Source organism: Lagenorhynchus albirostris, chromosome 3, assembly GCF_949774975.1.
Source record: "Lagenorhynchus albirostris chromosome 3, mLagAlb1.1, whole genome shotgun sequence".
Classification (NCBI taxonomy): domain Eukaryota; kingdom Metazoa; phylum Chordata; class Mammalia; order Artiodactyla; family Delphinidae; genus Lagenorhynchus; species Lagenorhynchus albirostris.
Window position 1 is genome coordinate 129,911,232 of NC_083097.1, and position 13,905 is coordinate 129,925,136.

At 47.5% G+C, this 13,905-nt stretch overlaps 1 protein-coding gene across 7 annotated transcripts in view; it reads left to right on the top strand.

Moving 5' to 3' along the window:
* The window catches only part of GALNT10 (polypeptide N-acetylgalactosaminyltransferase 10), a 229,855-nt gene that overhangs the window by 210,283 nt on the left and 5,667 nt on the right, over nucleotides 1-13,905 (top strand). For 6 of the 7 annotated variants that reach the window (XR_009539646.1, XM_060144071.1, XM_060144073.1 and 3 more), the window contains 3 exons: nucleotides 1,882-1,989; nucleotides 6,892-7,113; nucleotides 10,296-10,412. Coding sequence is in view for 6 of the 7 variants with exons in the window: in XM_060144071.1 (XP_060000054.1) it covers nucleotides 1,882-1,989; nucleotides 6,892-7,113; nucleotides 10,296-10,412 (447 nt within the window). In the remaining variant the exon portion in view is untranslated. The remainder of the gene's footprint in view (nucleotides 1-1,881; nucleotides 1,990-6,891; nucleotides 7,114-10,295; nucleotides 10,413-13,905) is intronic. The other variant, XM_060144074.1, reaches the window with a different exon arrangement.

Here is a 13,905-nt window from a genome sequence, read left to right on the forward strand (position 1 = left end):
GTAGCGCAGCATCCCATCCATCCATCCAGTGAGTCCATCTAGTTACCTTGCTTTGGCTTCCATAGATCACACATCACCATCTGAAAGTCCCTGTATTAGTTATCTACTGCCACAGGAAAACATAATCTTAAAGCCGTAATAGACAGTTATTATCTCAAAGTTTGTGCAGGTCAGGGGTTTGTGTGTGGCTTAGCGAGATAGTTCTGCCTGGGTCTTTCATGAGGTTATAGTCAGGGTATCAGCCAGGGCTGTGGTCATCTGAAGGCTTGACTGGGGCTGGAGGAGCCTTTTAAAAAAAAAAAATTTATTTATTTATTTGGCTCACCAGGTCTTAGTTGCAGCACATGGGATCTTTAGTTGCGGCATGCAAACTCTTAGTTGCAGCATGCATGCGGGATCTAGTTCCCCGACCAGGGATGGAACCCGGGCCCCCTGCATTGGGAGCACAGAGTCTTAGCCACTGGACCAGCAGGGAAGTCCCTGGAGGAGCCACTTCTAAGATGGCTCATTCACGTGGTGGGAAGGTTAGCACTATTAGCAGGAGGCTTCAGCTCCTCACCACCTGTACCTCTCCATGGGGCTGCTTGAGTGTCCTCAAAACATGGCAGCTGGCTGCCCCAAAGCAAGTGATCCCAGGGAGCAAGGTGGGAGCCACAGTGTCCTCCGTCATTTCTGTAGTATCCTGTTGGTTACACAGGTCAGTCCTCATGTGCTTCATTTGGGAGGGTGCAAACACCAGGAGGCAGGGATCATTGGGGGCTCCTCGGAGTCTGGCCACCACACTCCGCCTCCATGAGAGCAGGGGCCTTGGCCAACTTATTCACTGCGGTATGTGCCCAGCAGCATGTGTGGCATGTAGCAGGCACTCCATAAATATCAGTCAAATGTACGAACCCATCATTTACAGTATCTCACACTGCTGTGACTGGGTGCCAGGTCCTGTGCTAATCAGCAGCTTACCTACAATACCGCATTCCCTGAGCCTGCCTCATGTCATCCTTTACAAGTGAGGAAACTGAGACTCAGAGAAGTTAGGTGCCTTGATCCAAGTCACAAAGCTGTATAGTGGCTGAGTCAGGATTTGAACCCAGGACTGCCAGAGGGGGTCTGTTTAGGCTGGGCCCCTCAGTGGGTTGATTGTGCTTGTTAAGAATTCCCACACTGTTGTCAGACCAGGGTTCCAACTCAGGAGGTCTCTGTGATACCGGTTGTGGAGGGAGACACAAGAAGCACAGGCAGCCTTGCCCATGAGCCATCCTGCAGGAGAGTCAGGGCAGGGAGGCAGGGGACTGCTCAGGGTGACCCAGCAAGATCTAGAAGGAAACAACAGCATTTAATGCCAGAGTCGGCAAATGCACAGCCTGGGTGCCACCTTGTCCCCTGTCATACCTGCGGACAGCATCACGAAGTGATCACCACAGTCTTTCCCACAGAGCCCCTGCTACCCTCTCACAATTCTCACACTTGTCCAGAGCTCAGACTCTAGAGTCAGCCCAAGCTGGCTCTGAATTCTGGCTCCACCATGTACCAACCCTGTGACCTTAGAGAAGTTTCTTAGCGTCTCTGAGCCTCGGTTTCTTCATCTGTAAAATGGAGCTCCGTTACTACCTACTTTATGGGTTTTCTAACGAGGCTTCTGTGCAGCTGTGCGTGCGAAGCCCATATCGTAGCGTTTGGCCACGAGTAAGCACTCGATGCCGTGAGCTGTTTTTACTGCTGTTGTCACTGCTGTGTTTTCCTACATCCCTAGTTCTGTGAATGGGGGCTTTAGTACACAGTCCACGCTGATGCTTCCTATGAATGCACGAAGGAACGCTCGCCTTTGAGGAGGCTGTGAATGGGAGGCAGAAATATCATCTTCTCTCACTTCTCACCCTGCAGGTGTGGATGTGTGGAGGCCGCATGGAGGACATTCCCTGCTCCAGGGTGGGCCATATCTACAGGAAGTACGTGCCCTACAAGGTCCCCGCCGGAGTCAGCCTGGCCCGGGTAAGGTGGTGGCTTCCCCGGAGTGTGAGGGGGTGAGATGTTGGCCTACGACCATCGGCGGAGCAGAGACACCCCATGCCCTAGGCCTAATGGTCCCTAGGAGTGAGGATGTGCCCCTCCCCCCACCCTCCAGGTGAAATCCAGTTTAAAAGAAATTACTTATGCGAATTCCCTGGCGGTCCAGTGGTTGGGACTCCGCACTTTCAAGGCTGAGGGTATGGGTTCAAGCCCTGGCTGGGGAACTAAGATCCCACAAGCCTCGCAGTGTGGCAAACATAAATAAACATAGAAGAACTGACTTAAAGCCCTGCTTAATCACTTATTAGCTCTGTGACCTTGGAAGGGTTGCTCTAAGGCTCTGTTTACTCCTTTGCTTCAAGGAAGCTCATTTTTTTCCAACTCTTAGCATGGCCGGGAGAATTAAGGAGGTAATGCAGTTTCCCAAAGTGTGACCAATAAGGTGATTTTAGGTGGTCAACATTTTTATTTCCATGTGTTGAAATTAATGTGGATTAGTGTAGCAAATTCATGATTTCACTGACATTATTACTTAGGATAAAGCTAAAGTAGGTACAGAGTTAGACTAGGGATGATTTAAAGAAACATGTTGGGTAAAATGTAATACAGGTGGAGTGGTGTGTTTGGGAAAGACTGAGATGGCACTTAAAAGCTCCTGGCACAGCGACGGTTAATAAATGTTAGCGTCTTTCTCTTCTCACCGCCTCTCCACTTTCATGCCAAAAATTCTGTGTCAAACTGTTTTAGTGCCTTAAAATGGTTTGTATCAGTCATTGGTCGAATTAAAGTGGCACTATCTACAAACGGAAATGTAAGCCAGAAGTTTTTGTTTTGTGTTATTAATATTTCACTAAACCTTAATAACAAAATTTTAAAATCTTAAGGGTCTTGAAAAAAATCAGGGTGACCCCAAAAGAACAAAGAAGAGGTGGGAGGGTCCCCAGAGGGTAAAGAGAGCCGCAGGGAGATTTGGTGGGATCTGGAAAGGTCACCACACAGATTTGCCTGTTGGAGACCCCCCACCTCAACCCGAGAAGACCCCTCCCGACAGCGCCCACACCCCCACACACACCCCTCCCGCGAGCCTGTTTGGCTTCAGTCCACACAGCCTCCTTCTGCCCAGTCCACTGCCTCCCCTTCCCCCATCACCTGACAATCAACGACGTGCAGAATTGTAGCCTCTGGGTCTCGGAAGGGCCCTTGTCCTGCGACTTACAAGAAAGACCAAGAGGCTCAGAGAGGCAGCTGTCTCCCCGGGCTCCATCCAAGGGTGGGATGCTGGGCTCTGGAGGCGGCCGGGGCTGCTATGGGGACCGGCGTTGCTATGGGGACCGGCGTTGAGGAAAAAGAGAGCCAGCAACGCCCTCTAGTGGTCGAAGATTCCAACGACAGCCGTGCCAGCCATCCGCGCTTGGGACAGCCCTCTCACGTGGGGTGCGAGGTCTAGTTCAGCAGGAGAGGCAGGAATCACGTTTCATCTGAAATACCGTTGGCAACCCCAGAGGAAGGAGCCACGCGGGAAAACCGCAGAGTCGCTCAGTAAGCCCAAGACAGCGACTCTTCCAACTACTAGGTACTGTGGAACCATTAGGACAGTCCTCTGACCCCTGAGCAGGACCACTCCCAAAAGCATCCTTTCCCTATCCAGCGCTGTCACGTATTGATATAAGACTCGCCCGGTAAAGACACACCACCACCACCTGTTCATAGATCCACAGATGAACTGTAGTAACACATTAAAAACTTCCTAAGCCAGGCATTGTGCAAAGTATCTTACATACTTATCTCACTTGTTTTTAATCCCCATTTTAGAGATGAGGACAGTGAAATGTAGAGACACAAAGAAACTAGAGCCATAATTCAAACCCACTTAGGTCTGACCAGTGCCTGGCACAGAGGGGTCGTCCTTTAAATAGCGACTGCTGTTGTCATTAGCAGTATTAGTGTCAGCATCAATACTGGCAAGACTGGAAAGGTGATTTCAGTGTCTTATCTGAATTCTGTGTTTTCACATTTTAACTCCTTCTTTCACCTGATTTTTCACCTGATTCAGACTGAATCAGTCTCCTGTTGACTTTAAACCAGTTCAGTCTGAGCAGCGCCCATGTAGGTTGGTAGGACCAAAGGTGCCTGAATCAAGCTCTCCTAACTTTTTGTTACAATCTCTAACTACCCTGTCTTAGTTGCAGATCATATTTTACATGTTTGTTCAGTGTTTTAACAACCAGATCCTTCTAGAGTGTTGTCTCCTAGAACATCATACCGATAGATTTGAGGAGAGGTATCCTAAAAGCCCCAAGAGAGCCAGATAAAGAGGGAAACCAAAGTCTTACTAAAGGTGTACAGATTCCAGAAGGACAAAAAGCCAGGGAGCAGTGGAGCAGCGATTCAGGAAGGATGAACTGGCCACCAGCTTGCCTGCCTCAAGAAGAAGTAGCCAGTCTTAATTTATTTACTAAATTTGCTAAGATCCTTCTCGTCTGTGCTTCTGGGCAAGGGGTCTTTGGGAAGGCAGTAACAGAAACCCTCCCAAACTTGGCAAAACAAAAGTTGATTTTTGTTTGGAGACTTATTCCAAGATTCTGGACAATTCTCTGTGATCCAAACTCAAGAAAAGCAGGGGGGCCTCAGACAGGACTGGGACCCAGAACTAGGAAGGTGTTAGGAGTAGGGATAAGAGGAGCACACCGCCTGCTAAAATCCCAGAGTCCTTTTCATGACTCTAGCAAGGGGAGAGGTAATAGAAATAAACGTAAAGTCCCTTACTCTGGCCCAGTAACTGTACAAAAGTTCAAGATCTGGGAGAAATGACTTACTAAGCCATGTATGGAGAATGCAATATTCAATAAAATTGTAATTTAAGTATCATTTTAAATTAGAATATTATTTGATTTGATCCTTTAAAAAGAATCCTGGTGAACTTCAACACCTTTCCTTGGTCAGATTGGCCATCCTTGCCTGTGGTTGGAGAAGAAACCACGGTGGTCTCTCATCGTCCCTGTGGCTTGAGCAAATCAGACAGTGAGCCAGAGGACCTGGGTGGCAAGGCAGGAAAAGGAGACTCTTCAGATGTGCCGGCCCCCGCTTAGGTCTTCAGCTTCCTCTGGGCACGGTTTTAAATTAAACCCAGCCTCTGCTCTGCAGGGGCCTGAGGGGGATAACAGTGTTCCTGAACTGATTTCTGACCCACTGTTGACCTCTTCAGCACTCAGAAAAAACGAGACAGTGGCAAGGAAATTTTGTAGTTTCCCAGTCCCAAACTCAGAGCCAGCAAAAGTGAGGAGTTGGTGGATTTGGGCTTCGATACCAGGGCCTTCCTCCTGTGAGCTTCCTTCCTCCTTACTCAGGAGCTGGCAAACTATTTTTGTGTGACCCGTAAGCTAAGAATGGTTTTTACATTTTTAAATAGCTGAGGGGGGAAAAAATCAAAAGAATAATAATACGTTGTGACATATGAAAAAATCAAATTTCAGTGTCCATAAATGTTGACAGCCACACCCATTCACTTACGTAGTGTCTAGGGCTGCTTTATAGCTATATCAGAGTTGAGACCACATGGTCTGCAAAGCCTAAAATATTTACTGTCTCGCCCTGTACAGAAAACATTTGCCAGCCACAGCCTTACCTTCTGCTTCTAGGGCAGTCATTTACAGTAAGGTGTGAGTGATTGATAACAGCCTAAAGTGCTAACTTGCTTTTACCCTTCAGAAGGAAATCTGGATTGCAGTAGGGGGAAAATGATATGATAAAGCCTAGAGAATTAAAGCAGGGGAGATATCCTGGCAACAGCCTGGGGTTGGAGGAAGATGTTGGGAGCAGGGAATTTCCCCTGAACCGTGATGCTTTGCTCTTCCAAGAAAAGTAAGAGGTTCTCCGCAGATGGGATCTACACGGCAGGTGGAGTGAGGGATTTTCATCACAGTTACACAGAAGAATTCACTTTTCCTCTCCTCCAAGTCTACTCACAAACAGGATGTTTCCTCACCTGCTGCTGCCTCTACTTGCCAGTAATATGGTTGTCATTTTTTATTGATTATCTTTGTGTTTTGTAATCAAAGTAGCAACCTTAACACCTCAAAGGATTGTTAAAAATTCCAGCTGCTGAGGGAATTTTACCTTCTGGTTGCAAATTATAATTCGTTTTTACAAGGCAACTTGGGCAGCACTCTTAGTTAAATGTGACAAAACCCAACTCAAATTGGGTTAAGCAGAAAGGAAATTTACTGACTCATGTAAATGGAAAGCTCTGAGGTAGTTCTGGCTTCAGACATGGCTGGATTCAGGAACCAAAAGAAGCAATGTGTTCCTGGTTCTAACCCTCAGCTCTGCCTCATTCTGGGTTGACTTCAACCTTGGACAGGCTTTCCAAATGGCCCAGCAGCTCTCGGCATCTTACCCACCAGATCTTACCCAGCAATTCTTCCCCATAGTTATCAAAAAAAAAAAAAATCCGGGACTGATGCCTCTCGATTCTGATTGGCTTGGCCCAGGTCACATGCCCACTGCTGGCCAATCCCTATGTATGGGCTATCTATATTCCCATTGGCCAGGCTGGGTCACATGCCTTTCCTTCAGCCACAGGAGGTAATAGTGAGGCAGAGGTGGGTCCTCAAAGGAAAATCAGTGGGAGGCGATCTGTAGAAAAAGAGGGGATGCAAGATGGGCAAGAAAACCAGCAGCAGTGTATTATTCAACCGTAAGTTGCAGAGTCCTTAAAACATGCATAAATAATAAATATAGAAGACTTAAAAACACGGTGGGGCTGTGGTCCGTGATGCAGCATAAAATAAGAAAGGTTGACCTTCACCTCCAGGACCCTTTGTACCCACTTTTCTCCTCGGTCCTTCGGAGAGCCTGACCCTTGCACCTGCCTATCCCCTCCAGAACCTGAAGCGAGTGGCGGAGGTGTGGATGGACGAGTACGCGGAGCACATCTACCAGCGCCGGCCCGAGTACCGCCACCTCTCCGCTGGAGATGTAACTGCACAGAAAAAGCTCCGCAGCTCCCTTAACTGCAAGAGTTTCAAGTGGTTTATGACCAAGATCGCCTGGGACCTGCCCAAATTCTACCCACCTGTGGAGCCCCCGGCTGCAGCGTGGGGTGAGGTGAGTCTGAAGGGCCAGGCAAGCCACATAATTAGGGCCCGGCGCAAAATGCACGTGCAGACCCCAGGTCCACAGGTCAGAGAAAAAAGTGCCGGTAACACAGCATTGTAAACCAACTATATTTCAGTAAAAATTTTTTTTTAAAAAACAAAAACTTATCGTCATCTAAAAAGTGCCAGTAGAGGTATAAAATATAAAACTTTTTACTTTCTTTCGGTGGTCTCTTAGCCTTGCGGTGGTGTTTTTGTTTGTTTGCTTTTGAATGTTATAAGTAGAGAAAAATTAAAACTTTAAATGATTAGTGTGAATTTTACCATTCATCTTTATATTCTGCAGTGCCAGTGTTAAAGGCAACGAGAGCATTTAACTCGTGCACAGTTGGTGAAATTTCACACTCTGTATTTCAAACCTTGTCCACGCGTTTGTATTTTTTACCAGAGCAGTGGAAACACTGCACAAAACTAACTCAGCTGTTTTTATTTCACTTCTTGATAATGTACACGTCCTATCAACTGTCTCTACCTCGGGCTTACTGATGAATGAGAAAGAACTGAAGGGAAAGGAACTGTGGGTTGCCCCCTCCTTCCCCTTGCTTCTGTGCTGTTATCTGCTGCTGAAGTAGTTGGCTCATCCAGAGAAGCATCACAGAAAGGACACGATAGAGCTCCCCAGTCCCTCCTGTGTCTTTGACCAGCATTCCTCTTCGTGCAGCTGAAGCCAGTTCTGATTGGAAAGGAGGGCGTGGCCTCTGGGACATGCCAGCGCCCCCACTGAGTCACAGCCACGACACACTCACCCTGTTCTCCCTTTGAGTCCTGCTGAACTCCCCTGCATGTGGGACCCCAGGATTCTGTGCTTGCAGGGACTCACAGTCGCTGTCTGTGAACTTGGCAGAAAGGACCGGCAGATGCTCATAGAGCATGTGTCTCCTCTGCTCACGTGCGTGCTCTATTGCCCCATCAGATTTCACTTGCAGGTTTCAAAGATAAAATTACTAGAAAGTTGAAGACAGTGACAGCAGAGCTTTAAACCAAACACAGGACTTCCCTGGTGGTGCAGTGGTTGAGAATCCGCCTGCCAATGCAGGGGACACGGGTTCGAGCCCTGGTCCGGGAAGATCCCACATGACACGGAGCAGCTAAGCCCATGCACCACAACTACTGAGCCTATGCTCTAGAGCCCGCGAGCCACAACTCCTGAGCCCGCGTGCCGCAACTACGGGAGCCCGTGCTCCACAACAAAGAGAAGCCCCTGCAATGAGAAGCCTGCGCAACGCAACTAGAGAAAGCCCGTGAGCAGCAACAAAGACCCAGCACAGCCATAAATAAATGTATTAAAAAACAAACACAGACTCTGAGTGAGGGACCCTGTGCCGTTGCCCTTGTCACACACCCATGGAGCTGGTCCTGCTGGAGGAGGCAGACAGTCCGTCACCACATCCTGGGCGTGGCTCCTGGCTCCGGTTGAGAGCACCCACTCGCTTAGAGATGGATATATGGGGGCTTGTGGAGGGGAAGCATAAGCATTGGCGCGCCTGTTTTAAGTGACAGAAGTCCATTTTAAAGTGATAAGGGGGGATTTATTGATTCTCACAGGAACCTTGGATAGCTGTGGCTTCAGCTGTGAACACCTGGATCCAGGGAGCTCAAATGATGTCAGTCTCTTTTTCTCCTGCTTAACTGCGCTTCCTTTTGTGTTGGCCTCACGCCGCGAGTAGCAAGATTGGCTCCCAGAAGCTTCAGGCTGAGAAATCCCAAGCTTGGCGCAACCCAGCAGAAAGTAAAGACCTCTTTCCCAGTGGAGCCAGCAAAGGTCCAGGATTGAAATCTTATCCTTGGATCCTGCACCAATCACTGTGGCCATTGGAAGAAGGGGGAAGCAAGGGTAGGATGGGTGCTCTGGCCACGGGATGGGCCAGGAGCCGTGGCCCTGTGGAAAATCAGGGCATTTTTACCAGAGGTGGAGAGACACGCGTTGGGCCGGCAGAAACATCACATGTTACTTGTTCAGATTCACACAGCAACTTAGAGGGGCCGTTCCCAACTAAGCCATCTGCCTAGCCCCGCCCAACACCAGCACGAGTTTTCTAGACAAGGTGTCATCTTGATTTCCCTCATGAAGCTCTTCATTTCTTTGCCACTCTATTGGCTTTCTCCCCCGTGTTTGTTCAGGTCCTGCGAGAAGCAGACACCAAGATGGGACTAGACGTGCAAGAGACTTACTGGGGCAACACTTGAGGAAAGAATTGAGCAGGGAGGCGGGGAGAGCCGTCAGACCGTGATGCTGTGGAAGAAGGGCCCCAGCCTGCAGTGAGGCTCTACTGAAGTCTGGCCGTGTTAACAGGCAGTCTTCTGGCCAAATCACCTGCCCGTGGAGCGCGCATCTCCCGGGGGCGGGCCTGCCTCCCTCAAACGCTGGCTGGGGGCAGCGCCGGGGAGCGTGGCCTCCTCTCGGACACGGTGGTGGATGCAGAACACGGCAGCTGGGTGGTCAGACCCCTGCAGCCGGACATTGGAGTTGACCTTTTCTGAGCCCCGACACCCCCTCCCCCTCAGTCGAACGAGGAGCCACGTCTGTGAAGTAGGAGCTGCACGATGTGATGCCGGCACCTGGCACGGTGGCTTGCCTGCTGTCCGTGCTGGCTGGCCACGCGATTGCCGGGGCCTCCACACCCCCACGGTGCTCTTCCCCACACGCCCCCACCCATCTTAGTGAGACCACTGTTGTTCTTTGGATCTTCCCATTCACCCGCCCTAAAAGGCAGAGTCTCCAAGGTCCCACAGCAAAGACCCTACACCTTTTCTAGAGTGGTTTTCAAGGCATAGTCTCTAGATCACCTGGAATGAGGGAAAGATTTGATCCCTGGACCTGTTGGGTCAAATTCTCTGGGAGAGGAGCCGGGGAATCCTCCTTTCAACAGCCCCTCCCCTCCAGGCACCCCCTACCGCCCCAGGACTCTGCGTGCTCTAAGACAAAGCAGGGTTTAGCGGAGCAGCTCTCTGTGTTCCTTTATCGAGAGGCTCAGGGCCCACCCACCAACCCAGGGCAAGCTTTATTAGGATAATCCAGCACTCAGCCCATGCGATGCCTCTGCCTCGTTTCCCTCCCCCCACCCCAGCAGGGGCCCAGGCAGGTATCTCGAGGTGGCTAACTGGTCCACTCTTTGCTTCTTTCTTGTCCAGATCCGCAATGTGGGCACAGGGCTGTGTGCAGACACGAAACATGGGGCCCTGGGCTCCCCACTGAGGCTGGAGAACTGCGTCCGGGGCCGAGGGGAGGCCGCCTGGAACAACATGCAGGTAAGGGCCGCTCCTCAGGACCAGTAGTCGGGCTCTCTGTGCCATCGCGGCCTGCAGTGCTCACATGGTCAGGACCGGGAGGGAGAGGCCACGGGTCAACGATGAGTCTCGGGACTTCCCTGGTGGCGCAGTGGTTAAGAATCCACCTGCCAATGCAGGGGACACGGGTTCGAGCCCTGCTCCAGGAAGATCCCACATGCTGCGGAGCAACTAAGCCCGTGCACCACAGCTACCGAGCCTGTGCTCTAGAGCCCGCGCACCACAACTACTGAGCCCGCGTGCCACAGCTACTGAAGCCCGTGCACCCTAGAGCCCATGCTCCGCAACAAGAGAAGCCACCACAGTGAGAAGCCCACACACCGCAACGAAGAGTAGCCCCCGCTCGCCGCAACTAAAGAAAGCCCACACGCAGCAAAGAAGACCCAACGCAGCCAAAAATTTTTTAAAAAGACTCTATGCTTCCAATTCAGGGGGCGTGGGTTCGATCCTGGTTGGGGAGCTAAGATCTCACATAGCACGGCCAAAAAGATGAATCACAGGTCAGCCCAGGGTACGCATTATAAGAGCCTCCTGAGCACCTTGGAAAGAGGAACCCTGCACATCAGTCTGGACTGTTGGTTACAAATGACAGACACCCAGCCCAAGTGGCCATCAACAGAAAGAGGGAGTTACCGGCTGGTGTCACTGAAAAGTCTAGATGATGTCATCAGGATCTCTCTAGGGTCTCAACTCTGCTTCCCTCTCCGTTGGCTCCATTCTTAACCTGGCTGTCTTCCCATGTGGTGGCAGATGTGACCACCAGCAGCATAGGCTGCCAGCCCCTCAGTGAAAAGGCATGTCCTTCCCAAGAGTTCTGTAGAAGTCCTGGAGCTCTCACATGTTGGGTTTCCTGAGCCAGTGATGATGGGGGTGTGATATAGTGCTCTTACTGACCTGAGCCAGGAATAATGCCTGTTCTCACCAGCCCGAGTGGAAAACACCCTGGTTCTATCAAAGAAATTGACATTGTAGTTGAAAATATTCCCACAAAGAAAATTACAGGCTCAGATAGATTTACTGGTGAATTCTCTCAAATGCTTAAAGAAGATAAGTTACTGATTCTACAGAAACTCTTCCGGAAAAGGAGGGAATACGTCCCACCTCATTTTATGAGGCCAGCATTACCTTAATAGCAAAACCAGACTAAAACATTATAAGAAAACCACAGAGAAATATCCCTCATGAACATAATGCAAAAGTTCTAAACAAAAGTTTAGAAAATTATATCCAACAATATATGAAAAGGGTAATACATCATGGCTAAGTGTAATTTATCCCAGGAATGAATGGTTGGTTTAACATTAGAAAATTAATCAATATGATTCACCATTAACAAAATGAAAAAGAAAACCATATGATCACCTCAGCACACCTAGAAAAACCATTTGACAAAATCTAACATCCATTTCTAGTAAAAACTCTCAGCAAACCAGGACTAGAAAGGAACTTCTTCAACTTGATAAAGGGCATCTGTAAAAATTCTACAGCTAACATCATATTTCATGGTAAAAATCTGAATGCTTTCCCACTAAGATCAGGAACAAGACAGGGATTCCAACCTTATCATTTCTATTTGACAGTGTTCTGGAGGTTCTAACCTGTGGCAAGAAAAGAATAATTTCATCCAAGTGGGAAGTAAAGAACAAAAACTGTCTTTATTTGCAGAGTATGTGATCATCTATGTAGAAAATTCAATAAAATCTACAGAGAAGCTACCAGAACTAATAGCTGAGTTTAGTAAAGTTGCATGATACAAAAGTCAGTTTTTTCTCTATATACTAATAATGAAGAATCAGAAGTTAAAATTAAAAACAAGCATTTACAATGACAAAAAATATGAAATACTCAGGTGTGAAACTGACAAAAGATGTGAAAAACCTGTGTACCGAAAACTACAAAATATTGCTGATAGAAACTAAAGAAGTTCTAAATAAATGAAGATACATACCGTGTTCATAGGTTGGTAGACTCAATAATTGATATCAATTCTATCCAAAGAAATATATAAATTCAACAGAATCCTAACATTGTAGTAGGCTTTTTTGTAAAAATTGAAAAACTGATTCTAAAATTCATATGGAAAATGGACAGGACCTAGAATAGCCAAAACAAAATTTCAAAAGAAGTACAAAGTTAAAGACTAACACTGATTTCAAGATGTATCGTAAAATGTCAGTAATTAAAGGTGTCATATTGACATAAAGAAAGGTAAATGGGGCTTCCCTGGTGACGCAGTGGTTGAGAGTCCGCCTGCCGATGCAGGGGACACGGGTCCGTGCCCCGGTCCGGGAAGATCCCACATGCCGCGGAGCGGCTGGGCCCGTGAGCCATGGCCGCTGAGCCTGCGCGTCCGGAGCCTGTGCTCCGCAACGGGAGAGGCCACAACAGTAAGAGGCCCGCGTACCGCAAAAAAAAAAAAAAAAAAAGAAAGATAAATGGAACAGAATAGAGAGTCCAAAAATAGATCCACACGTATGTGGACAACCAACTTTTGCAGATGTTCAAAGGAAATTTAGTGCACAAAATATAATCTTTTCAACAAGTGGTGCATATCCATATGCAAAAAAATTTTTTCAATAAATACCTTAGACTATATACAAAAATTAACTCAAAATGGAGCATTGACCTAAACGTAAAACCTAAAACAAAATATTTGAGAAGAAAACATAGGCAAAGTGTTTGGGACCTTGGTAACCCAAGCCATGATTTCTTAGATACAACACCAAAAGACAATTCAGAAAAGAAAAAAATTGATAAATTGGACTTCTTCAAAATGAAAAACTTCTGTTCTTTAAAAGATACTGTTGAGAAAATAGAAAAGCAAACTACAGACAGAGAGAAAATGTTTACAAAGCGTATATCTGATAAAGAACTTATATTTAGAGTATAAAATTTCTCAAAACTTAATAAGAAAATAAGAAAGGCAATTTAAAAATGGGCAAAAGGTATGTACAGACATTTTTAGCAAAGAAGGCATGTCAGTGGCAAATAAACACATCAAACATGCTTAAGTTCATAGTTATTAGAGAAATGGAAATTAAAATGATAATCTATTAAAAAGACTGACCATACCAAGGGTTGGCAAGGATGTAGATGAATTGGAACCATGCACACACTGCTGGTGGGAGTGCGACTGGTACAACCACTTTGGAAACCAGTTTGGCAGTTTCTTAGAAAGTTACACATGGATCCAGGCATCCCTTTTCAAGGGATTTATCCACGAGGGAAGAAATTATGTATACGTCCATACAGTGGCTGGTACACATGTGTTCATAGCAACTCTAGTTGAAGTAACCAAAAACTGAAAACAACCCAAATGTCCAAGAACAGGTAAACTGAGTACCATGCAGTGAAATAATACTTGACCATAACAAGGAATGAACTACTAATAAATGTTGTTATAACATGGATGAATCTCAACAGAATTGTGTTGAGTGAAATAAATCAGACAAAA